The 27,209-nt window shown below is 39.3% G+C and overlaps 1 protein-coding gene across 3 annotated transcripts; it reads left to right on the top strand.

Annotated features, from left to right (window-relative positions):
• The first annotated feature begins 8,622 nt into the window (after positions 1-8,622).
• Positions 8,623-24,285, top strand: LOC308687758 (interferon-induced protein 44-like). 3 transcript variants are annotated; one of them, XM_081360482.1, is made up of 8 exons: positions 12,169-13,623; positions 13,709-13,742; positions 18,961-19,168; positions 19,321-19,467; positions 19,575-19,746; positions 20,068-20,168; positions 20,255-20,339; positions 20,490-24,285. In XM_081360482.1, the coding sequence occupies exons 1-8, from the start codon at positions 13,587-13,589 to the stop codon at positions 20,495-20,497; spliced, it is 792 nt and encodes a 263-aa protein (XP_081216608.1). In that variant the 5' UTR covers positions 12,169-13,586; the 3' UTR covers positions 20,498-24,285. The 3 variants fall into 3 exon arrangements, with proteins under 3 accessions (XP_081216607.1, XP_081216608.1, XP_081216606.1); XM_081360481.1 differs by lacking the exons at positions 12,169-13,623; positions 13,709-13,742 and adding exons at positions 8,623-8,769; positions 8,855-8,888 and having other exon boundaries at positions 20,255-24,285; XM_081360480.1 differs by having other exon boundaries at positions 20,255-24,285.
• The last annotated feature ends 2,924 nt before the right edge of the window (positions 24,286-27,209 follow it).

The raw sequence follows: 27,209 nt of genomic DNA, 5'->3' as shown, positions 1-27,209 counted from the left end.
ACGTTGACTGCTTCTGATTGGTTGGATGGCAAAATGATTGCCAGTGATTGGTTGGTTGGCCGAAAGAGCCTTTGGCCTTGTTCTGAGTTCAGGGGCTCGTTCAAGTTCAAAACGGTGCGCAATGTTTTGCTACGGTTTCCGGGTTGAACGTCATGTTTACTGGAAACGGCGTGCACCGGTGTGCAACAGGGTTTGAGATACGTTTTCTCTTGTTTGGTGGGTGTGTCAGAACTGCAGTCCAATCAGCAGCAACATGTATATAAAGCATGCGGTATTAAAGTGAACTCGCACAATGGGTTCAAGGAAAGTAATTTACAAATGTGTTCGATGCAGCTCGGTATACGCAACAACTGAGGATATTAGAAGACATGTTTGTCATAAGTTTTTTTGTAAAAATATAGGATATCAACATAATGATGTATTTTTAGCTTCATTGTAAGTGCATGACATTTGGTGTAGAAATAAACAATGGTAAAATCCAGGGTATTAAAACAGTATGAACTACAAATAAAGTCAGTATGTGAGGCTAAATAGATGTGTTTTAGTCTGAATTAGGTAAGATGTGTGCTTCCATTTCAGTTTCAGAAATCCCTTCACTCGATTGGGATGTTCTCTTTTGTTCTGGGCAGCAAGTGCAGTAACTGTAACATCGGGCATATTTTGTAGTATTAAACACATTTATACCGACTTCATCAGGCTCCGAAAATTCTTCACAAAGAACACAAAGAATGGCCTTCTCAGCTGCCATAGTTTCAACTCATGCGTCATCAGAACAGTGTGTCTTGCCTTTGCGCTAAATCTGTGCTCTGCCCAGCTTACCTGCCACTGAATGCTGTGATCGGTTCCGTGAGTACCAGTCTATGCAGTGGAGTAATGTGTTTTACAAATATAAATAAATGAGCCAAGATAATAGCCTATTTCACAAATAAATACAAACCATCCTACAAATTGCATGTAGGTAAATATTCAGGAAATGTAACGTTTTTACAAAAATGTAAAAAAGCAACATATAATGGCAGAGCTTTCAGCCTATAGATTCCCCTATCATAGAGAGAGTGAATTGCTTCTAAGTGCTAATCTGTCTAGACATGTAATAAACATTTTGCAAAAGAAAACCTTAAAAAGGTTAATTATAGATAAAGTAAGACAGAAACACGCCTGTTCACTGGTCATTTTCCGGCAAAGACAAGTTTCTAATCAGTGCTTCTCCAGGAGAAGTTGCTCAACTGCATTTGTGAGAAAATCTGCCTGGACACATTTATGAGAGAATCGAGCCGAGAGATCTCATAAAAAGCAAGTGTCTCACAATCATAACAGACAGATATGCATTTGTATGCACTAGATTTGGTATCTGTTCAAAGGTTACATGCAATTTGGTTTGTATTTATTTGTGAAATATTATATTGGCTCATTTATTTATTTGTAAAACACATTTGTTACTCCACTGCATTTTCTCTCAAATTGACCTTTGTACCCGCACATTGCTTTCTTGTTTGTTTGCGAGTCGAGTTTTTCTTTGCAAAGCAGATCGAGTTTGTTTGCAAAATGCTGGATTTGTTTGTTTAATTATGGCACAATATAAACGTACTCGGTTACTAACGTAACCTCGGTTCTCTCTAGAAGAGGGAACGAGTACTGCGTTTTATCAAAACGCTACGGGAAAAGTCTCTTTTCACGAAACACTGAAGCAAAAAATTATCCTTTAATTTTCATATATGTAAAACGCGTTGCGGCAGCAGCAGTCAGCTATGGCGAGACGGCTTGCTCGCTCATTGGCTGCTCTGCGGCAACTGCTTAAGCCTATCGAGCGAGGCCTGAGATGAAATCAGGCCAATGAGGGCGCTTTGCACCCTCCTTGCCACTTCCCGCCGAAACGGGTGTGGCTTACCTCTATAAAAGGAGCTCGAGAAGGCTGATTCACTTGATTTTGATCGCCGAAGCGAACCAGAGTGAACCGTACGCACGGCAGAGAACGCAGTACTCGTTCCCTCTTCTAGAGAGAACCGAGGTTACGTTAGTAACCGAGTACGTTCTCTTACGAGAGTCCTCTCGTACTGCGTTTTATCAAAACGCTACGGGAACCCCTTGCAAAACGCCGTGCGTGCTGGGATAAAAACACTGATCACCGGAAGCTATTTCAGGCATACAGTGCATAATCACCAGATTGACTCACACAGAGTCAGGGAATAAGGGTGGGAGCCTTAATTCCCTATACTGTAGCGTCGTAGAATAGACATGTCCACAGACGCAAGTATAACATCACATAGACAGGGTAGGGAACCTGAACTAATGTGGGAAATGTGGGTCTTACACAGTTCTGCCCAAGATAGTCGGTAGCGCATGGGTTTCAGCGGTCTGACTAGACGGCTGAACAGATTACACCGACAAAAGCTTAGCCTGTAAGGCGGGAACCTCTAGGTTATAAAACCTGATAAATGTAGACGGAGAGGCCCAGCCTGCCGCCGTACATATATCCTGTAGGGAAATCCCGCTGGACCAAGCCCACGAAGAAGCAACGCTTCTCATAGAGTGCGCTCTGACTCCCAACGGGCATGGAATGCCCTTGGCAGTATAAGCCAGCGCTATGGCGTCGACTATCCATCTGGATAGACTTTGTTTCGAAACAGCCATTCCTTTGGAACGTCCGCTGAACGAGACAAAGAGCTGCTCTGTCTGTCTGAAGACAGCAGAGCGGGACATATAAGCTCTTAAAGCCCTAACAGGGCAAAGAAAACTCGAGTCCCCTTCCTCACTCGATGCCGGCAGGGCAGCCAGGGAAATGACCTGAGCCCGAAAAGGCGTGTTGAGGGATTTCGGCACATAGCCGTGCTTAGGTTTGAGTATGACTTTAGAGTCATTAGGACCAAACTCCAAGCACGCCAGGCTCACAGAGAGCGCGTACAGGTCGCCTATGCGCTTCACTGAAGCGAGAGCCATCAAAAACACTGTTTTGAAAGACAAATGTTTGAGGCTAATAGACTGTATAGGCTCGAAAGGGGCACCTTTCATGGCCGCCAGGACCGTAGAAAGGTCCCACATAGGGACTGAAGGAGGTCTGGGTGGATTCGGTCTCCTAGCTCCCCTGAGCAAGCGGATGACTAAATCATTCCTTCCCAGCGACTGACCCAGCGTTGAACCAGAGAACGCTGAAATAGCCGCCACATACACTTTGAGCGTGGAAGGGGATCTGCCCTTATCCAACAGCTCTTGTAGGAAGGAGAGAACCTCCGTTACCTCACATTCGAGGGGTGAAAGGCTCCGAGCTGTACACCAGCTGGAGAAAACCGACCACTTTGAAGCATAAAGCCGCCGAGTCGACGGCGCTCTAACCTGAGTGATGGTATTCATGACTCCCTCTGCGAGACCAACGGGTATCCGTTGAGCGCCCACACATGAAGGGACCACAGTTCCGGGTGTGGGTGCCAAATCGAGCCCCCGGCCTGCGAGAGGAGATCTCTCCTCAACGGCAGTGGCCATGGAGCGATATCTGCCAACTGCATCAGAACTGGGAACCATGTCTGGTTCTCCCAGAACGGAGCTACAAGCAGCACTGGGCATTTTGATTTCCTGACCCGTTCCAACACCTGTGGCAGGAGGGAGACGGGGGGAAGAGCGTATAGCGGGCAGCGCGGCCACCTTCGGGACAGCGCGCTGTCTGTCTTTGAAAAGAACGCGGGCAGTGCGCTTTTTCGTGGGACGCGAATAGGTCCTCTCTGCCGAATCTCTCCCACAACAGCCGGACTGTTGGTGGGTGTAGAGACCATTCGCCCGGGGGAACATTGTTCCTGGACAGTCTGTCTGGGCCCACATTTTGAAGCCCAGGTATATGCACTGCTCTCAGCGAGCGTAAGTTGTGCTGAGCCCATAATAGGAAGCGTTTCGCCAGCCTGTACAGGGATATGGATTTCAGACCGCCCTGGCGATTTATGTAGGACACCACAGCCATGTTGTCCGAACGGACTATGACGTGCTCGTCCTTGATGTGGGGACAAAAACGCGTCATCGAGTTGTGCACTGCCAGCATTTCTAGGCAGTTTATGTGTTGGAGCTTTTCTCGTTCCGACCACAGGCCGAAGAACGGTCTGCCCTCGAGCAGCGCTCCCCATCCCGAGGTGGATGCGTCTGTTGACACCATCCTCACTCTCGAGGAAGTCCCCAGGCTTACACCTGATCGGTACCAGTCGTCCGCCATCCAAGGCGCCAGGGCTGAAACACAGCTCTGATCGACCTTGAGGCGTAATCGACCGGTCGCCCACGCTCTGCGCGGTACCCGCGCTTTCAACCAGAACTGCAGCGGGCGCATGCGGAGCAAGCCCAGCCGGAGAACTGACGATGCTGAGGCCATGAGACCCAGCATCCTTTGAAACTTCCTGAGCGGGGTGAAAGCGCCGCGGCGGAAAGATCTCGCCGTGCGCTGAATGCGCAACACGCGCTGTGGTGACAGCCGCGCTGTCATAGACTGTGAGTCCAGAACGACGCCCAGAAACAAAATCGTTTGACTGGGGTTCAATGAACTCTTTGTCCAGTTGACTGTGATACCAAGATTCTCGAGGTGATTGAGTAAACTGGTTCTGTGCTCCACGAGCTGTGATCGTGATTGAGCTAGGATCAACCAGTCGTCCAAATAGTTCAGCACTCGCATGCCTCTGAGTCTGAGAGGAGCGAGCGCTGCGTCCATGCATTTCATAAATGTACGAGGTGCCAGGGACAAGCCGAATGGCAGGACTGTATACTGGTATGTCTGACCCTCGAAGGAGAATCTCAAGTATCGCCTGTGATGTGACGCTATCTGTATTTGAAAATACGCGTCCTTCAGATCTATCGACATGAACCAGTCTTCTCGGCGAACATGCGCGAGAATTTTGCTGGTTGTGAGCATTTTGAAACTGCGTTTCACTAATACTCTGTTCAGCCGTCTTAGATCCAGTATGGGTCTGATACCGCGCCCTATTTGGGGACTAGAAAGTATCTGCTGTATAGCCCCACTTCACTTAGAACGCGCTCTATCGCCCCTTTGCTTATCAGTTTTGATATTTCGGCTCGAAGTAGGTGTGCTACTTCCAACGAAACCGTAGTTTCGACGCGCGCTATGAAGCGGGGAGGGCGTCGACAAAACTGTAGCGAGAAGCCTCTCTTTATAATGCCTAGCACCCAGTCCGAAACCCCTGGAAGCACTGCCCATGCTTCTGCATGGCTGGCTAGGGGCTGGATACGGAGCGCGCTCCGTTCGCCGTGCGACAGAGGCGCTTCGGGGGATAAAAACATAGGCGTTTTGCCTGTGGCATTTGAGGCGGGGCGCGCGCTTAATACAGCGGGCGGAACGCTCGTCCTCGACCTTACTACAGTGCTTAGCTGAGTGAGGGAGGACTGAGAAAGTCTCATAGGACTCATGTGAGCGAGTAGATGTGGGCTGGGAGCGGGCACATTTACTGCTTTGGGCGCGGTGTCTGCCTGAGCAGAGCGCGCGCTCACAGGTCTCGTTTTTACAGAGAGCCTGTAATCTGTTAGACATAGTGTTCGTGGGCACTGGGAAGTGGGCACTCTCACTATGTTGGAAGCGCAATCGACCTGAGTCGATTTTATGTGCGCGAGCCCTAAGTGTAGGGCTGTGCTTATGTGTAGTGATGGGCACTGAGGAGTGGGCATCGAGACTACATTTATAGCACCATCGGCCGTGGCCGGGCAGAATGCCTGCGCTCGACCCCGCTGCGGTGTTTAACCGAGCAAGGGAGGGCTGGGCGAGTCCCGTAGGACATATAATGGCCGTTAGTAAGTGTGGGCGCGGGAGAGCGGGCACAATTACTGCAATGAGTGCACTGTCTGCCTGAGCAGTGTGAATGCACACAGGTTTCGTCTTTACAGAAACCACAAGGCATGCAGAACATAGTGTTTGTGGGCACTAGGCAGTGGGCACGTTCACTATGTTGTGTGCGTGATCGACCCGAGTCGAATATATGAGCGCGGGCCCTGTGTGAAGGGCTGTGCTAATGTGTAGGGATGGGCACAAGCAGTGGGCATCTTCTGTACACATATAGCATCATCGGCCGTGGCCGGGACTTCGCTCGTGGGCTGCAAAAACAAACACGTCTGCAGTTGCCTCTCGGGGAACAAACAGAGTGATTTGCATTCGGTGGCATAAATATTTTCTGCCGGCAGACCCGGGATTCGAACTCGGATCCCCCGCGCGAGAGCCTAATAATCTACCACTGGACCACAGTGAAGATACATAGACAAAGTCAGCGCGAGTATTATCCACACTGGCGTTTGCTTGCAGGCATGCGAGTAAGCACGACATGCAATACTAACATTTTCAGACGCCTGAAATATGCCAGAATGTGAGAAGAGTGGATATCGCCCGGTTTCAGCGGGGCTGAAAACACTCCATTCTCCTTTCGCCAGTGACGCACGGGAACCGTAGAAACAGCGTTCGGTTGCAGGCAAGCGGGTACTACGCGCTCGCTGGCTGCAAAATGCATCTCCGAAGTCGCCTTCAGGGGACTGACAGAGCAAAGCATTGGCGGCATAAAAATATATGCCGCTAGACCGGGATTAGAACTCCGGTCTCCCATGCGGAAAACCTATAATTCCGCCACTGAGCCACAGGGGGATATAGGCTTTGAATGTGAGAAGAGTGGATATTGCCCAGTTTCAGCGGGGCTGAAAACACTCCATTCTCCTTTCGCCAGTGACGCACGGGAACCGTAGAAACGGTGTTCGGTTGCAGGCAAGCGGGTACTACGCGCTTGCTGGCTGCAAAATGCATCTCTGCAGTCGCCTTCAGGGGACTGACAGAGTGAAGCATTGGCGGCAAAGGCGGCGTCAACATGTATTCTTCGGCGTTTGCTGGCAGGCAAGCGTGCTATAACAGACTCACTTGCTGCAATAATATTTCCAATATGAGAGAAAAGAGGTGAGACCGACCAACGGTGGGACTGAGAACACTCTTTTCTCCTTCGCCGGTGAATGACGCGTGCAGAGGCAGGGTAGCTTTTCTTGTAACGTAAAGAAAAACTAATCCCGCCGTCCGCTTCCAGGAAGGGCAGCCTCGGAAAGGATGCCTAGCGAATCCTCAGAGTCACCGTAGGCAATTGGCTCGGAGTGAGGGCGTTTCGCCGTCAGCGAGCGCGAGCGCTGCATGAGAAGGCGTCTTGAAAAAGACGCAGCTCTTTTAGGGGTGAGTGTTGCAGCGAACACATACACACACACACACACAGAAAACAGAGCAATATAGCAATAAAGGATATAGGCGTCGGAAAGCACAGCAGGTACGGCTGTAGAAGGCGGCGTTGGCCAGCGGCTTCGAGGGCTCGTCCCGCTGAAGTGCCTGCTTCGAACGACGCTTGCTTCCGTGATCCAGCGATGCGTGCGCTTCGCTGAAGAGATTAAAATCAAGTGAATCAGCCTTCTCGAGCTGCTTTTATAGAGTTTCGGCGGGAAGAGTTTCTCCCGTTTCGGCGGGAAGTGGCGAGGAGGGCGCGAAGCGCCCTCATTGGCCTGATGTCATCTCAGGCCTCGCTCGATAGGCTTAAGCAGTTGCCGCAGAGCAGCCAATGAGCGAGCAAGCCGTCTCGCCATAGCTGACTGCTGCTGCCGCAACGCGTTTTACATATATGAAAATTAAAGGATAATTTTTTGCTTCAGTATTTCGTGAAAAGAAGACTTTTCCCGTAGCGTTTTGATAAAACGCAGTACGAGAGGACTCTCGTAAGAGAACTCAGGACTTCTTTTTGTCTGTGTCGAGACATGAGCCAGATTAGGAACATTTCTGTGGAACTCTTAAGTCATATTCTTATTACAAACTTATTCACTTATCATTAGCCAAATAGTGTCTTGGTTTGTTTATTCTGTAAGAAATGCAAACAATTTAATGCCAAGGTAATATAACACTAAGTGTAGTATTTTGGGGGATTTCTGAGGGTAAAATGGCTCCAGTATGATTTATCCAGATCATGCATGATGGCACTTATTAGGCTTGTTTGAGATAAGCAGGTTCCACACAGAACTGTTCACCAGTGATCATCAAGTGTTGTCCTCGCCAAAGTGTTTCCAAGTGCAAGATTACAAACCAGGCCCATTACAATGAATCCACTTATTACTCCTACACTGCCGTTGCTCTTCACTATCACCAACTCACGATAACACACAGCACTCCATAGTTCCCTCTGCTTTTATATGAGTTTTTTCAACAACTTTCATCTGTATTTTTTTATTTAGTGTTTGTTTCTAAGACAATGTTTTTTTCCTTATAGAAAATACATATGAAATTATATTTAGAACTGTTTTATTTAGAAAGGTTACAAAGAGACATGTCTGCAAGATCAATGTATAATAAAAATATTTTGGCTCTGTTCTGTTTCTTTCTTTTTAATAAATTTGCAAAGTTATCAACAAATCAGTTTTCTGCTTTGTCATTAGTGTAGACTGATGTGAAAAATAATTTAAGCATAAGGCTGCAACAACATAATGTGCACAGTGCATCATTAGACTCATATTTATGGGTGGTATCTACTGTTTGACATGTCAATGTGTGATCAACAGCATAGACAACTAAAAAGAGCAATAATGGGTGTGGGCAGTTTTTATTGCATGTATGCTTGCAAAAATGAAAGTGAAATTGAAATAGCCTAGAGTATATAACGGCTCTCATTTCCCTCAAGTCAACTGCACTCCAGGAGAGAGCTGATATAATTAGTTATATTGAAGGTGAAAAAAAAAAGAGAAAAAAAAGCAAAATGGGTTCATCAGCCTCAAAAGTGCAATCAAATCCAGGTGAGAGGATCTTTCTTCGATATAGATTCTCAGAGAGATACTACCAAATTATTGTTAAACTTAATTGCTAAATGTGTTTCCATAGAACTGGATAAACCATGGAGGGAATTTGACTTGGGGTAAGCCATTCATGGACATAAGCTATTCTGTATGCAGACCAGTACTTTATTTCATTTTTTTGTACAGGCATGTCTTTGAGCATAGCAGTCAAAACACTGATCTGTTCAAATAAAACTGAAAATACTGTGTGAGGTGAGAATTTATTTCCCTGTAAAATATTATTAGTATCTCTCCCCAAACATTTTACCATTTAACATTTTACAAACATTTTAGAATTATGTTGTCTTAACAAATCATAGATTAATTTTATTGCATTTAGCAAAATGTCCCAACTTCACTGGAAATATAGATAAGGTCAGAGGGAGGCATTATCTGAAAAAACAGACACTGTTCATAACAAGTTTACAAGATCAGGCAGCATTTACCGTAAATGGAAACTGGAATTTGGAAGTAAAGCATGACTTGACATATTCCTGTCCCCTGAAGTTCACAAAATGTATTGGGCTCACAAAATACAAAATAACAGTTCAAATGAGTTATACAGTATAGCAAATGAGTATTCAATATGATGCATATAACGGGAGGATGGTTCTACTCCTTAATGTCTACTTTTGTGTTTCAAAGATAAAATTAGGGGGAGTAAATGACAAAAACATTAAAAAAGAAGAAACAAAACTTTGAAGTAAATTATTCACTTAATTGTCTTAAAAACCTGAAATTCTACATAAATTCTACAATTAAATACTATTTTACAATAGTAAAATATCCCCAATCCCCATAAAAGTCCCCATGTTTTCAGTCAGTCCTGTCGCGTTACATAAAACTCTACATAAAATGTGTGCAATACACCTTTAAGGGTGTGACTCAGAGGAAGTGACATCATTTGATTGAGGTGAAGCTGACACTGATCAAGGGTGAGTTCTGTCATTGAATTGTATGATTTTAAGCCTGTTTTTGAAGGTTTTTTTTTTTTTGTTGTTTTTTTTTTTTTGAGGGCAAGCTAAAGGGTCAGGCCCTGTCACGGTAAAACATCCCAGAAAATAATGAAAATGTTTTAAATCCAAAACAAAACATGTCTAAAAAGGTTACTGAAATTCCTTGCTTGCATGTTAACAGTTTTTATGCTAGCATGCTGAGTAATGGCAATTTAAAATGGCCGACCGTCAGGCCCTATCACATTCACATCCCTGTGTGACAGGGTCTGACAGTCCTGTGACACAGTATTTAACTGCATATGTATTTAACGCATGCCATAGTAAAACATTATTTGAATAAATAGACATTACTCTGTAATTTTGAAGCTTTTTACAAAATTTGTTGAATTTAGTCCCTCTTTTACCTGGGTTACTGCAGAACTGCTTTTGAGGTTGCACTTTATATATGTATGGAAATATCATTAATATACAGATATAATTATCATTTATGTAAGCTTTGAGTAGTAATCATTCCAATTCATACAGATTGCAGCTAGATGGCTCCAGTTAGTGCAGCTGAGAGACAAAGACAATGTCGGACACAACTAAACTAAATGCAGACCATGAGAGAAAGGAGAAACATCTTCAGAAAGAAAGGGAGAGATGGAGGCAGAAAAAGGAAACAAGGAAAAGAATTCACAAGCTGAATGAGCGAAACCAAAGACATCGGCTCAAATTATGGAGAGAGCAACAGAAAACATCTTAAAGGGATAGTTCACCCAAAAATGAAAATTCTGTCATCATTTACTCTCCCTCAAGTTGTTCCAAACCTGTATGATTTCCTTTCTTCTGCTGAACACAAAAGAAGATATTTTAAAGAAGGTTGGTAATTAAACAGTTGCTGGTCCCCATTGACATCCCTTGTATTTTTTTTCCTACTATGGAAGTCAATGGGGTCCATCAGTCGTTTGGTTACCGACTTTCTTCAAAATATCTTCTTTTGTGTTTAGCAGAAGAAAGAAAGTCATACAGGTTGGAACAACTTGAGGGAGAGTAAATGATGACAGAATTTTCATTTTTGGGTGAACTATCCCTTTAAGAGAAAGGCCGCAGTTCTTCAAGGTTAGAAAGGGCTACTATCACAGTACCACTTCATATTACAGCTTGGTAATAACAGGGTGATACCATGGTAATATCTACATAATTACCTAGGAAATGACATGCAATTTCCATTATTACCATGTAATAAGTAATAATGTAGATATTACCATAGTATTACCCTGTTATTACTGAGCCGTACCACAGTTACTTTACATCGTGCTATTTAGTTAAATGTCTATTGATTATATTTGCTGTATCATAGTAAAATGTAAAGTGGATTGTAACCTATGACTTTTATTTTAAAAGGACTGCTGAAGTGCATGTACACACATGAACAGATTCCACCATTATACACACATAACATCAGTTATAATAGATGTGTGGATACTATCCTGTTTATGTGGTGTAATATGCCATGCGTTACCCTAGTTAGTTTCATTGTTTTGTTTATATAATTCTTTTCTTTTGTTGTATTTGTTTATTTTGTTTGTTTTGTCTTAATATTTAATGTAATGTTATATGTAAGTTTTGTAACCAAAATGCAAAGCTCATACTAAGACTGATTCAATCGTGATTACTGTGACTTTAAAAAATAAAATAAAAAACATTTCTAATTATCCTTACATTCCTTGTTATCATTTTTGATATCTTTTTGACCCTTGACAGACAGTAATACCTACTTTTTGTGTAAAACTGTGACTAGAGCCAGCAGCTGCATCAACTAGAGCTGCGGGAGTGATCCGGCCTTGAAAGGCGTTATTGATGGAGTTAATAAAGCTGGATTTTCCTGCTCCAAATTCTCCAGCTACCAGGATCTTTATGAACTGTACATCTGGATCACTCACAGAGAACTCTTTTAGGTGTGTTAATATTGAGCCATAATTAAACAAACAAATCCAGCATTTTGCAAACAAACTCGATCTGCTTTGCAAAGGAAAACTCGACTCACAAACAAACAGAAAGCAATGTGCAGGTACAAAGGTCAATTTGAGCCAAAATGCAGTGGAGTAACAAATGTGTTTTACAAATATAAATAAATGAGCCAAGATAATAGCCTATTTCACAAATAATACAAACCATCCTACAAATTGCATAGGTAAATTTTCAGGAAATGTAACGTTTTTACAAAAATGTAAAAAAGCAACATATAATGGCAGAGCTTTCAGCTTATAGATTCCCTATTCATAGAGAGAGTGAATTGCTTCTAAGTGCTAATCTATCTAGATATGTAATAAACATTTTGCAAAAAACCTTAAAAAGGTTAATTATAGATAAAGTAAGACAGAAACACGCCTGTTCACTGGTCATTTTCCGGCAAAGACAAGTTTCTAATCAGTGCTTCTCCAGGAGAAGTTGCTCAACTGCATTTTTGAGAAAATCTGCCTGGACACATTTATGAGAGAATCGAGCTGAGAGATCTCATAAAAAGCCAAGTGTCTCACAATCATAACAGACAGATATGCATTTGTATGCACTAGATTTGGTATCTGGTCAAAGGTTACATGCAATTTGGTTTGCATTTATTTGTGAAATATTATCTTGGCTCATTTATTTATTTGTAAAACACATTTGTTACTCCACTGCATTTCCGCTCAAATTGACCTTTGTACCCGCACATTGCTTTCTGTTTGTTTGCGAGTCGAGTTTTCCTTTGCAAAGCAGATCGAGTTTGTTTGCAAAATGCTGGATTTGTTTGTTTAATTATGGCACAATATAAACGGACTTCTTTTTGTCTGTGTAGAGACATGAGCCAGATTAGGAACATTTCTGTGGAACTCTTAAGTCATATTCTTATTACAAACTTATTCACTTATTATTAGCCAAATAGTGTCTTGGTTTGTTTAATCTGTAAGAAATGCAAGCAATTTAATGCCAAGGAAATATAACACTATAAGTGTAGTGTTTTGGGGGATTTCTGAGGGTAAAATGGCTCCAGTTTATGTATGATTTATCCAGATCATGCATGATGGCACTTATTAGGCTTGTTTGAGATAAGCAGGTTCCACACAGAACTGTTCACCAGTGATCATCAAGTGTTGTCCTCGCCAAAGTGTTTCCAAGTGCAAGATTACAAACCAGGCCCATTACAATGAATCCACTAATTACTCCTACACTGCCGTTGCTCTTCACTATCACCAACTCACGATAGCACAGCACTCCATAGTTCCCTCTGCTTTTATATGAGTTTTTTCAACAACTTTTCATCTGTATTTTTTTTTTAATTTAGTGTTTGTTCTAAGACAATGCTTTTTCCTTATAGAAAAATACATATGAAATTATATTTAGAACTGTTTTATTTAAAAAGGTTACAAAGAGACGTGTCTGATCAATGTATAATACAAATATTTTGGCTCTGTTCTGTTTCTTTCTTTTTAATAAATTTGCAAAGTTATCAACAAATCAGTTTTCTGCTTTGTCATTAGTGTAGACTGATGTGAAAAATAATTTAAGCATAAGGCTGCAACAACATAATGTGCACAGTGCATCATTAGACTCATATTTATGGGTGGTATCTACTGTTTGACATGTCAATGTGTGATCAACAGCATAGACAACTAAAAAGAGCAAGAATGGGTGTGGGCATTTTTATTGCATGTATGCTTGCAAAAATGAAAGTGAAATTGAAATAGCCTAGAGTATATAACGGGTCTGATTTCCCTCAAGTCAACTGCACTCCAGGAGAGAGCTGATATAATTAGTTATATTGAAGGGGGTGAAAAAAGAGAGGGAAAAAAAAGCAAAATGGGATCATCAGCCTCAAAAGTGCAATCAAATCCAGGTGAGAGGGTCTTTCTTCCATATAGATTCTCAGAGAGATACTACCAAATTATTGTTAAACTTAATTGCTAAATGTGTTTCCATAGAACTGGATAAACCATGGAGGGAATTTGACTTCGGGTAAGCCATTCATGGACATAAGCTATTCTGTATGCAGACCAGTACTTTATTTCGTTTTTATGTACAGGCATGTCTTTGTGCACAGCAGTCAAAATACTGATCTGTTCAGATAAAACTGAAAATACTGTGTGAGGTTAGAATTTATTTCCCTGTAAAATATTATTAGTATCTCTCCCCAAACATTTTACCAACTCCCAAACATTTTAGAATTATGTTGTCTTAAGAAGAACCACAATATCTGGTTAGTATTAATCATCTTATTGACCAGACTTTAAAATTTATGTCCTCCGTAATCGGATCCAGCATCAACTTCGTTTATTGTCTAAAATCAAAGGCTTTCTCATGCCGAAAACTCTAGAAATGGCTGTTCATGCGTTTGTTACGTCTCTGTATATCCAAGTCTCAAATTGCTCGTCTTCTAGTGATGTTACATTTGACACTGAAGCTTCAAAGCGCGTATCGAGTAGCCAACGCAGCGCAATTTCTCATGAACCTCCGTTACATGATCATATATTCTGAATTTCTGACACATAAACAGCATAGAAACCATAAAATAATTAGACCAACATTTACTTGCATCAAGAAACTCTTTTGGTATTTTTATAATTAGTATTAATACAATTGTTACATTTATTTTATTGCCACACTTTAATATGTGAATTATATTATCAGAAAACTGAACATATAGCGTCGTCAGGCTTTTATTTGTGCTTAATGGATAAAACACTCATAAACAGGGCTGCTATAAATTTTACCTGCCACAAGATGGCGCTGTTTTCGACACTCTTGATGCTTCGAATCTTTCCCGAAACAGGGGAAACTCTGTAACGTTACTTCTTGAAAGAAGCAGTTCTTTATTTACCCTTGCATCGTAAATAAGCAGAGATGCGCCGAACTGGGGCCTGTTTCAGAAAGGAGGTTAAGTGAAAACTCTGAGTATGTTAACCCTGAAATGAGGGAAACTCTGAGTTTTCTGTTTCAGAATGAGAGGTATGTTAAACCTGAGAAAGCAGAGTAAGTCAAGCCTGTTTCAGAAAGAGAGGTAACTTATACTCAGAGTCAGTTACCATGGTAACTTACTCTGTGAACCTAACCTGGTTGGGAGCAGGTTTTCTTCCGTAAACCCAGAGTTTCTTTCGGTCTCCTCCCCTTTTTTAAAGAGGAAGTGGTGGTCATTCATTCTTTCAGTACATTTTTATTAATAAAATTAATCTTTTATTAATAAATAAAATATTGCTTTTTTTTTCTTTTTTTTTTAAATAAGATGAAGTCTATATAACTCATTAACTGGCAACTGAAAACACAGTAGTAGATTAGAGTTAAATAATGTAGTTCTAAACAAATTCTACAGTTAAACTGTGGCATTTACTGGAAATCACTGAACTGTTTATCTGTGCAACAGAAGTTGATGGACCGTCCTCCAGCTGTTCTTCCACACTCTGGGGGCGGGGGGGGGGGGGGGGGACTCGGGGGAGAGATAAGAATACCAGTTTATACTTAGATTTAAACTTAGATTATAGGCTACTTCACATAAAAATGTGAAAAAATGTGAATGTGTAGATTGTTTGATGTGTAGACACATAATGTTAACATTACCTCTGCAGGCCTCTCTGTGGCAGCAGAAACTCTTTATCCTCAAGTGATGAGCATTTGGCTGAGTACACTTTATAACACTATTTGTCATAATTTCTGGTGTATTGAGTAGGCGACTTACAACTGCCTGGGCTTCTGTTGGGACAGGAGGCTCCAAAAGACAGATATTACCATCAGAATCTGTTGGGACCAACAAAAATCCTAAACCAAAGTAAAATAAATGGAAATATCAAAAATAGCCTATAAAAAATAACACATATGTAAACCTCTTACATTTTATGAAGGCCCTTGGATCTTTGGGACTGGCTCTGAAGTCCGTCCAGGAATTCCCTCAGCCAAAAATGCTGCTGCACTGCTAGACACTGGATGCTTTAGTTATTTAATATGTCACATGTTTGTAAAGTCAGGTAGCCTACACCCATGATGTGCTCAAGCCTTACTTGACTGAATTATGTTTTTATATTTAATTTTCAGCAGCTGCCATTTTCTTTTAATGCCTGCAGGATTGCACGTACATGAAAATTTAAATTAGGTTGAATAACATACTGTTCTTCCAGTTTCACCTCTGATATTATAACAGTTGGGCAAGTTACGTGTATTACTAACTTCAAATGACATCTTCAACAGTGTAATTAGATTAATGTAATAATGACTATCTTTAGAAATTATTGGTCTACTTATTACTAATTACTAAATCCCATGTCAACCTTAAACACTTGAACAATACAAGGAGAGACAAACAGCACTTTTAATGCTTTCAAATAAACAATATACAATTGCATGAATTATTCTTGAATTGACCAACGTGTGTAGAAGGAGAAGGTTAAATTAAAAATATAACTTTTAAAAATGTATGTTAAATAGGCTATACAGAATTGTTCTATAGTCTAATACAATTACATCAGATTTTACTTTAAATTACAGAAGAATTAAGAGTAATCCCTTTAATTAAATTACAGTATTTAGATTACTTGGCAATTAATTACACCCATCACTGTATAACAGTAATTCAAATGTGAAGAAATATGAATATACTCAGAGTTGATTGAACTAACTAATTTCAGCTGTTCTGAAACCAAAAACTCAGTTTCCCATCTCAGGGTAAATCAACTCAGAGTTCAAGTTTTAACTCAGAGTCGGTTGAACCTCCTTATTGAAACAGGCCCCTGCTTGTGCCACTTCATTCAAGATAGAGGTGGGGTGGAGCATAGACAGTATATAAACGGGGGTGGAGCATAGACAGTATAAGAAGTGGACAGAGCCATCTCATTGGAACTCAATTGAAACAAGTGAAGCCCATTTTTAGCGATTTTTTAGCACTTCCGTTCCTGACGCGCAGACTCAAACCGACTCAAACTAAGCTTGATGACGTGAGCAACCTCTCTGACAGATGTAAATCTTCTAGTAGCTGTGCGTGCAAACTGCCTTCTATCTACATCAAACCGAATAGTAACCCATCCAAAACAGACATATATAAGCCCAGGAACCATACTGTCAGTATACAATATCCCCTCGAGTCATTTTCGTATCCATTCAATATAGGCTATTCATTTATAGTCTCTTAAAATTGCTTATTGTTCTACATGATTTCATCTCTTCACGTAAAACATTTGCCCATAGGCTAATATTCAAATATATAAATAATTGTGAGCTAGGTGTTAAATCATGCAGTTTTGGCTAATAAATCATGGTCAAAAACACTTGAACAAAAAACTTTTTTCTTTATTTCACGTTATGTAGGCTATGACATTTTGTAGATGGCTTCCGACCAGGATGAAAGGGATCACATTCATCTTCAAGCGTAGATCTGTAAATAAATAAAGGAACGTTAACCATGATCAACATTGAGATTGTTTTCTTTTCTTACATTGTCTGTATAATTTCCTGATAATTTCTCCATCCCCCGTCAATATACCAGCAGTTACCCATATTTCATTATTTAATGAAGTAGACAAATTAAATTAAATTAAAGTTTGTGAATAATGTTTCTTCATATGTATTCACTTGCCACATACCGAATTATTTCCAATTCCCCAAAAACGTTGTTGAAATATTTTGTATATTTATATCTATATATTTTTTTTGTATATATATATATATATATATATATATCCTGTCTGTACGGTAATTTCTCTACTGTGCGACAGAGAGTCGAGTGGTTATGATACAATCGTTAGCCTATTTTTACAAAAACTGTTTCTACGGGGCCATAATGTAACATAGAAGGAAATGGAGCCCTTTATACATTGTCGTGTTTCTTTAGAAATAAATAATGGACAAATGGAGTCTTTAAACGCCTCAGATGTAAAATTATTCACTGTCAAAGTGACGCCAAAATGAATGGGAGTCAATGGAATGCTAACGCAAGTGAAGTTCTGCTACAAGATGGCGGCACGCGGCCGGCTTCAACTTCCGGTCGATGGATTACCCGCTTGGGGGTGGAGTTATTCTTCTCCTCCTCCTTTTGTTATTTGCGGCAGACTACACGCATCTAAGGCGTATTGCTGCCCTCTACAGACCACTTGAAGAACTCCACTTAATAAATTATGTCCTTATAGTCCGATGCAAACATTTGACAACAACTTTTGTTGTCTCATAGTCCTTATTGATTTTAATGAATAGTTTGAAACTCCAGCTTCCAACAGCTCTGATCACATAAGTTTTCTTTCTGTACAATGAAAACACAGTCCATTAATACATGACACACACTTAACAATTATTTAAAAAGTAATTGGACTGAGTATGCACATATATATAGATGGATCAATGAACTCAATTAATAGAACAACTTAAATATAAAGAATGGAAAACGAGTTTCAGATAATGTGTCATTACTACAGAGCTTATGGCTATTTAATGGGCCCTTGGATGGGTGGAGGAAAATGGCACTGGTAAAAGAGTAATTTGCTCAGACTCAACTGCAGCTTTAATGGCAATAAAAGGAAGGAAGAGTAGGGCCGGATCAGATTTAATAGAAGAAATACTAGTAACATTAAATCGAATAATTAATATGGGGAATACAGTGGGATTTCTTTGGGTTACAGCTCACAGTGCAGGGACACGGATAGGCAGATAAAATGGCAAATATATATATATATATATATATTTAAAAAATACAAACCTGTATACAGATTTTGAGTAGTAATGTTTGGAAGTAATGTATGGAAGGGTTGAATGTAAATTATTCAGCAAGGATTAATAAAATGATGGCAAAAAGAATGGGAAGAGGGAAATAAAGGCAGACATTATTTTTTTCTTCAGCCAATAGTGAAAAATTCAATAAATATAGGTTTAGGAAGGAGGGATAGTGTGGTTATTACTAGACTAAGATTGGGGCACTGTGCATTGAATTATGGGCTGTCATTGGTAGTAAAGCATCCAAATGACAGATGCATATGTGGAGAAGTGTCGAATCTTTCTATTCCTGTGAGAAGGTCTGAACGCAAAGCACATTTTTCCTATTGCTGTTTTACAGGGATTAGTCAAGGAAATAAAGGAGGATAAAGACTCAACTAAGTAATTAAGAAGTGCAATAGCTCCGAATGGCGCCATAACTATGGCAAAATCACGTGGGGTGACAGAAGCTTTCAGTGAAGTTCTGTAAAATGTTGTTTTCATTTGACAGACAAAAAGAAACCCTAAAAAAAAAGCTGGAAAACTTCTCTCCGAGTTCTCCAGATGTAAAGGACATCAAGATTCTGGTTGCTGGACAAATTGGAGCAGGAAAGTCCAGCTTTATTAACTCTGTCGATAGTGCCTTTCAAGGACGGATCACCACTAGAGCTCTAGCTGATTCAGCTGCTGGTGGTGACAGTCACAGTTTCACAAGAAATGTAGGTATTTGTCAACTATACAGTTGCATGTTTTCTAAAAGACAGAGATGTCCAGTTGACTTACTCTTGAGCATTGAGCATTTTAGTTAATCATATGATGATTTCTTGCAAATTTTTTACAAATATGCCTCTATATTTTTGGTCTTCACTAGCTCAAAGCATATACCATCAGAAGTGGGAAAAAACCTTTACCCTTCGTCTTCAAGGACATAATGGGCTTAGAACCTGAGGCAATGGCTGGGTCACAACCAGATGACATCATCAATGCTGTGTTTGGCCATGTGAAGGAAGGCTATAAAGTAATAAACCCCTATATTGTGATAATAACATCTCGACATAAAGTTTGTGTGTGTGTGCAAAAGGTTTGATGTTTAACATGTAGCCTATTGTTTATTTCCAATCTTAGTTCAATGTGGAACAAGCACTCACTCATACGGATCAACATTACACCAGTGACCCTAACCTCTCCGATCAAGCTTTCTGCCTGGTGTACGTCATAGCCGCAGATCTAATCCAATTCACAGATGATAAACTTATTGACAAGTTGAGGATCATCCGCCAGAGAATCAGTGAGAAGGGTAAATCTGACCCCTGAATGTTTGATTATGATTTTCATTCATGAGTTCACATTTCATTACATGAGAGAGAAGTGGGCATAAAGTGGGTTGAGTTTGTGTGTGTTTTTCAGTGTGTAGGTGAAAAAAAAAATCCAGATACAATAATGCCAAGTGCAAACAGGGCATGTTACAAGGCTCATCATTTCTGCTTAATTATTTACATGACCAAGAAAATGTATGTGGGTCATTTAGGTAGATATGTACAACAAACTGCCCTAAATGTGAAAAAACTTGTGTAAAACAATGTAAAGAACCTTTACATTGCCTCTACATTTGCTGTAGGGATTCCTCAAGTGGTTGTCATGACCAAAGTGGATGAAGCATGTCCGCTGGTCAAAGATAATCTAAGGAAGATCTACACCAGCAAGAAGATCAAAGAGAAGGTATGTGATATAATCCAAAGACATGCACATGTTTCAATTTATCAATCACATCTAATTTTCTGACCTAACATTCTGTTCCTGTCCAGATGGAGTTGTGCAGTGCCAAAACAGGTGTGCCATTGACAAACATCTTCCCAGTGAAGAACTACCATGATGAGATGGACACGAAGGGTGACATTGATGCTCTGATACTAAAGGCAGTTGAAAAGATTGTTCAGAGTGCTGATGATATATTGCTGGACATTCAAAGCTGCTAAATCTCACATATAATGCATTTGGAGTGGGTCATTCTTTGATTGTGATACATTTTCCTTTTCACAGGAACATAATTTTAAGAAGATTGTGGTTTAAAACAGGGCTGGACTGGTAATCTGGCATACCGGGCAAATGCCCGGTGGGCCGATGTGCTTTTTGGCCGATACATCTCATACTTTTTTTTTTTTTTTTTTTTTTGACGGCCCATAAAACTCGTACATCGGCGGCCCATTCGTTTTGTTTTGTTTAATTGACAGCGCTGGGTTAGTGCCGGTGTAATGCATTGGTCAAAAAAAAAGTAAGCGTTAGTTTTTTTTTTCCACTGACAGACCGGCCCATGAAACCCGTAGATCAGCGGCCCATTGGTTATCTTGATTGACACTGGGCTGGCCCAATCACATCATTAAACACCTCCCCCTCTGGGCTCTGAGCGAGCGTGCAGTGTCAAGTGTGTATCTGTCAAAATAGTCTGAGAGATGGAGAGGAAACGCAAGGAATGTGCAGAGAAACAGCGTGAAAAATAGATACAGGCCCTTCAAGCAGACGCTGTAAAATGTGTCAAGATATATATGTTTTCTGCAGCAGCAGTACCTTCATCAGCTCCAGTGGCTGATGATGAGGATAGTGAGGAGGATCAGGAGTGAGAGATGAGAAAGTGTAACGTAGAGTCCGCGGTAAGCAGAACTACTTTCAAAACACTTTGGCTATGAGTGTAGGAACCCATAACCCGGTTACAGATTATTTCCATATCTGCATAGTTGACAATTACAGCAATTTACTAGAAGTTTAATGAGACACGTTTGTATCCATGTTTTCCGCCAAAATAAAAGCTCGATGCAGTTTCCGTCAAAATAAAAGATCATGTGCTTATCTCTTTCAAGTTTAGAAATTAGTACAAAACTAATTATGAAAGTTTTCTTTATTTTTCGGTGCATTATTTTTTACAATATATAGGCTACTATCATGAGATTAATATTATAACTATTATTATGTAGTAGTGTAATATAGACAGACACTGTTACTAAAAGAGGTTTGATTTGTTTTCTTTGTTATACTTGCACACTGAATATGGGTTGGAGCTTTTAATTTTGAACCCTCAAACTGCACCAGATTGATGAATTTAACATTAAAATGCAAACAAATTTCTTAGGGGGACCATGCCCCCAAACCCCCCTAGAGGTCCACCCACCACAGTTTTACCAAAATTACTTTGAGAAACACTATGTCAATGCAGCTTATAGCTTGTTTTTTGGATTCATCACTGTGGAGTATTAGTTCGACTGTATTAATAAATTACAATTTTGTACTTATTTCATCTGTTAACTCTCACTCGTTTATACTCACTCATTACATGGCATTAGCGGTTTTAATGAATAGGAGTTAAACAAAAACATATTCAAAGGCGTGCAAAGATGGGTGGTGTTTATGATCATATGTAGTGGGCCAGTCTGGGCCAAAATGCCAGGGCCGATTTTCTGTCCCAGTCCAGCCCTGGTTTAAAACTATATAGAGGGGATTGTGTTTTGTGTATAGTTTTACAAATATGTACAGCAGGGTTCAAAGTCATTGAAAATCTGGGACTCTAAATCTAATGTAAACCTGAAAAATAATAGAAAGATTCAAAATTAGATTTTTTTTTTTGAGAAAAGTTACAATGTAAAATCTTTCTACATTTAACAACATTAAAACTATTAAATGACACAAATAAGTAATGTGGGAATAATGCAGTGACACACTCTCGTATTTTAGATTCTGCAAAACATTTATGAACAAAATAACTTTTGCTTATTGAGATCTATTTTTGCTATATTGAGCTATACTATGAGTATATATATATTTTTTTTCCACTGATTTTACACCTTCATCACCGGCACACCCAAACAGATTAAATTAAATTATTGATGACCCAAAACTTTAATTTAGGTGAGGATGAATACATTTAAATTTCTGTGTGAATTATCCCTTTAAGCCATTACTGCATCACTTTGAATAAATACTCATTTGATAACTAATGTTAATGTATTTTTCTTTGGTATTTTGAGAGATAATCTCATGAACTGCAGGAAAGTGCAAAATCAAGTCAGATTTTAGAGGAACAACAATAGGAAAACTCAAACATTTCAAATTGTTAGATAATTCTTTTTGTTTTGCTATAGTATTTTTGTTACATTTTGCAATTCCATTGACCATGTACTTCTATTAACATAAAGGTGGTAATTACATTTCAGTTTTACATTTACGCAACCTAATTTCATGAAATAGGAAATACATTACATATGAATTAAGTCAAATACTCATTTGCTATTTTACAGTTTTTTACGATTGTTTACACACTAAAATAAAAATTTCCACACAATTTGCAAAATTCTACTCCAAGGAGCAAAACACCTCCACAGATTTGCACAACATTACACACAATGTCTGCTTCACCCTTTTTGCAAAACATTACACACAGTGATTTGTAAAACTCTACACACATTTTCACACCTTAGACACAGTTAAGGATTGTGAGGTTACTTCCTTGTCATTACAAAGCCCCGGATTGCCAATGACAACACTAATGAACGAATTGGATAAACACAACCACCAGGTGTGGAAGCACACATGTGCTAATTTGAAAACGCAGCATTCAGGTGTGCTATAAAAGGCAGCAGGTGAGTTCACCTGTCTTCAACAAAAATGGAAGGAGCTAGAAGAAAAAGAAGAAGAGTGAGAATGAGAGGGGGAGCTCAAAGAGGAGATGAAGGAGGTAGAGGAAAAGGAGAAGCAGGTAGAGGAAGAGGCCCAGGTAGAGGAAGAGGTAGGGAAGGACTTATGCCATTGAAGACATAGCCTGTGATGTGGATGAAATCTTATGGCCTGATCCAGCCAGACGGAGAGATGATGAATAGTTACAGTATTCTTGTTGCTTTTACAGTAGTTTTTCTTCAGAGTCAAAGTGCATGTACTTCATGCAGGATTTTTATTTGTCTACAGATTTTATTTGTTTCATTGATTTCATTGTTGGTTGATTACTGTAACTGATTATGGTAAGAAATACTGTGTAAGTATTGAAATAAATACTTGAAATATTCAGTCTGCAGCATCAGTGTTGTGCAGTGCTTTGTATAGTTTATAGCCTATTTGTGTACATTCTCCCTATATCTCAAACTAATCATGAAGAATGTTGTGGGTATATCACTTTTTTTTTTTTTTTTTTTTTTTTTTCATCTAAATTATCCCTTACATAACAATGTCTGGCCAAAAATCTAGCACATGCTATTTCCTAAAATTAGTTTTTTTTACAAATGTGTTTTATATTTATCACAGCTGTGTGTAACTGGTTGCAATAGTGTCTGATCATTGAGGACTGTGTTGGTTAAATGAAAACTAATAGCATTTTCACAAATATGTGTATATGTTTTGACTGAAGTGTGTATGTTTTGACTGAAGTTTGTCATTTTGCAAACAATCTAGGAATTATGCAAATTGAGTGTGGTGTTTGGATAATTGTGATTCTGTTTTGAAAAAAATAACCCGGTTTTCAAAATTGCGTGTAAACAATTGAAAAAAACTGTAACTCAATAGTGATGAACTACAAGTCAAGTTAAATTTAGCCTTTACTTCCAAATGACTTTCAGTTTCTATTTCTAGGAAATGCAGCCTGTTATTTGAACATGTTATGAACAATTTCTATTTCTGAAGTATAATGTTTGAAAAGATATGCATGTCAGTAAGTGACTGATAGCTTGGACTAAAGGGGTGTGTGTGGTTCACATGAAGAACCTTTAACCTCCATGCAACCATTCCACTGCATAAAAGTTTCTGAAACTTGTTATGAACTTTTCATATTTATATTTTCATAGTATTTTGCAATAATATGCATGTCAATAAGAGCATGTGTGTGTGTGTGTGTGGTCTCATTTTTCATTATTTTGAGTATCTGACAAATATAGCTCTTAAAACTCAAAGTATATATATATAATATATAATAATATATATAGGCCTAACTGTTGTGGTGTGGACTTGATTTCAGTTGCTTTAAGCGAGATACAAGTCAACTGTGTTCCAGGATAGAGCTGATATACTGTAAATATATTTAAGGGGAAAATAATAAAATGGGAGGAGCAAACACAAAACCAGAGCAAAAATAACCAAATCTAGGTGAGAGGGTCTTTATATGATTTTCCCATTATAAAGATCACACAATTATAGATACATTTATACATTCTTCTCAGAGAGCGATACAAGCAGTTTATTGTTAGAACGATTTTTTTTTTATATGATCTATATGTTGTAAACCTGAATAAGTTGGCAAAACTCAAAAAATGTAAGGCAATCAGTTGCCTCAAAATTTTTAAGTTAAGAAATTCAAAGTTTAAGTAAGTAGAACTGGAAGATTTTTCATTCGTACTCAGATTTGACTTCTTTTTGTTTGAGTACACTAATTCATACATTTAACTTAAAATTTTCATGTAACCTTGATGTGATGTAACATGTTAACAATAGCATGGTATAGCATTTCATGTATGACTGCAGCAAAATACGCTTTTATCATGCTCTCAAACCAAGCCACATGCACCACTTGTCACCATGCATGATGACAACTCTCCTCAAACCAACATTAACAGAAATTCTTCTAAATTAGCATAACAAAACATTAATCACTACTAAATCTCCGACTTAACATTAATCTTGCACAAAAAAACATTATATTAATTTCAGCATTTACTGTCGCTTTCGAGTGCTAGTGATTATTATGTGATAGTGATTCTTTCAAAATTCCCCAAAAGTGTATGAACAATTCCCTTTAAGCTAAATTTACCTGTTTCCCTTACAAAGAAGTAGTCTTAATAGTGCACCGTCTCATCTGACTGAAATGAAATGCAGTGCACCTTAATGTATGGTGTTCGGCTCTTTTTTTTTAAGTGAATCTTCATAAACATTGCTGTTTATCACTATGTTGAGAATATAATTGTAGGCCACATTTTTAACATTTATAGTGTTGTCACTGTAAAGTCAATGTGTCAGTAAAGCTGGCAAACAGCAAAGACTCATGGCCAACTAGCCACTGCATTATAACAAGTTAACCAAGTCAACATAGATTAATGCCATTATGTTAAGACAATGTAATTTAGCAAATCAAATGACGCTTGCACTAGAGTTTGAAGAACCACAATATATTCAAGAATAAGCATAAGGAGATCTGACAAAAACAGGCCCTATTGAAGATGTTAGGTTATTTGTTGTCTGTACTTTTTTCATTTTTTTTCTTAATAACCACCCGGTCTTGAAATATTACACAATTTAATGTGGCGGAAAAAATATGGGATGGGTGTCAGGTTTGGGGGAGATGAAAGGAGCGAGGACTCACTGATGCAGATAAATGGGCTTTTTATTAATGGGGAGAGCCGGGACAGTTGAAACACTTTTCAGATAAATGTTTTTTAATGTGGCCACCAGGGGTCTCTCACACACCCTTTAAACTACTAATTAAATGGATCCAGAACAAATGGTTATACTAATAGTCAGCCCAAAAAGGCCTACCTGGTTTCACGCAAGCCACCCTAATTAAAGGACGCAGGTAGAAGCTGGTGTATCAAAAAAATAAATTTATTTCACAATAGTTCAATAATATAAACAATTACAAGAAGACAACCATGTAATACTCCATGACACTTCCCTCAATGTAAAACACCAAATGTTTAAGAGCAAATACTGAGTTCCCCTCCTGAGACGTTTCCGAATTTAAATCACCCCACACGTCACTCTTAACCCGTTCAGACCCTGCTTCCATTACAATGGACATCACATGTCAACCCCCCCTTTTTTTACTTCTGGAGCATTTCACCTAGTTTAAAGCCTGCAGTCCATTAGATTGGACGCTTGTCATCCAATCAAATGGCAGTAAAGCTCTGCATGTAGTAATTATTTTAAAAAAAAACACTAATTTGAAGAGAAGCATGTCAGCACTTCACTCCAAACAGAAGCAAGCAACATTTTCTATGGTTTTATTTACATTTTTTGATATGTTTGCCAGTATTTCATAGTTTGTATGTAAAATAGAAAAATTTAACTTATTAATTAAAGTTAAAAATCGATTGTAGAATTGCAAATTTTAAATCAGGATTTTTTCAAATGTGTCTGTCCCTTAGAATGGACAGTCGGTTCAAAAGCCTGTTACTGAAATCCCATTCCAGTAACTGAAGTCCAGTAATGCTGATTGCAATTTCTTATATAAAAAATCTATATCACAGCATCGATACATTTTTGAAAATTTTCATATGCAGAATATATAGTTCTTGAAGTGCTTGAACATATAGCTGATGGAAATATCTCAGATGTTGACTTTATGTGGAGTGATGAGGAAGATGGAGATGTATGAAAAATATTCATATTTAAAACTGTATAAAGTCAAATGACTAGCTTCCGGCCAAACGAACATACGGATTTGACTTAAATCTAAAGCGTAACTTGAATGTGAATATTTTTTTTACTCAAACGCATTGCTTCGCTTCAGAAGGCCTTTATTTACCCCCAGAGCAGTGTGGAGCACTTTTATCATGGATGGATGCACTTTTATGGGCTTTCAAAACAGAAACAACCATTCACTGCCATTATAAAGCTTGGAAGCCAGAACATTTTTTAATATAACTCAATATAACGATTGTATTCGTCTGAAAGAAGAACGATGTCATATACACCTAGGATGGCTTGAGGGTGAGTAAATCATGGGTTAATTTTAATTTTTGGGTGAACTATCCCTTTATCGGTATAGTACACCCAAAAATTATATTTGTTATCACT

This window comes from Scardinius erythrophthalmus, assembly GCF_964197995.2.
Source record: "Scardinius erythrophthalmus genome assembly, chromosome: 3".
NCBI classification, from domain to species: domain Eukaryota; kingdom Metazoa; phylum Chordata; class Actinopteri; order Cypriniformes; family Leuciscidae; genus Scardinius; species Scardinius erythrophthalmus.
The sequence above is the reverse complement of the archived record's forward strand: the minus strand, read 5'-3'. Positions and strand labels throughout refer to the sequence as shown.

Excerpts from the sequence above, each read along its gene's own strand:
- LOC308687758 (XM_081360481.1), top strand. The coding sequence starts at position 8,733 with ATGGGTTCATCAGCCTCAAAAGTGCAATCAAATCCAG. Across the intron at positions 8,889-18,960 it reads TGGAGGGAATTTGACTTGGG|ACAAAAAGAAACCCTAAAAA; the intron begins GTAAGCCATTCA and ends TTCATTTGACAG. Across the intron at positions 19,747-20,067 it reads CCAGAGAATCAGTGAGAAGG|GGATTCCTCAAGTGGTTGTC; the intron begins GTAAATCTGACC and ends CATTTGCTGTAG.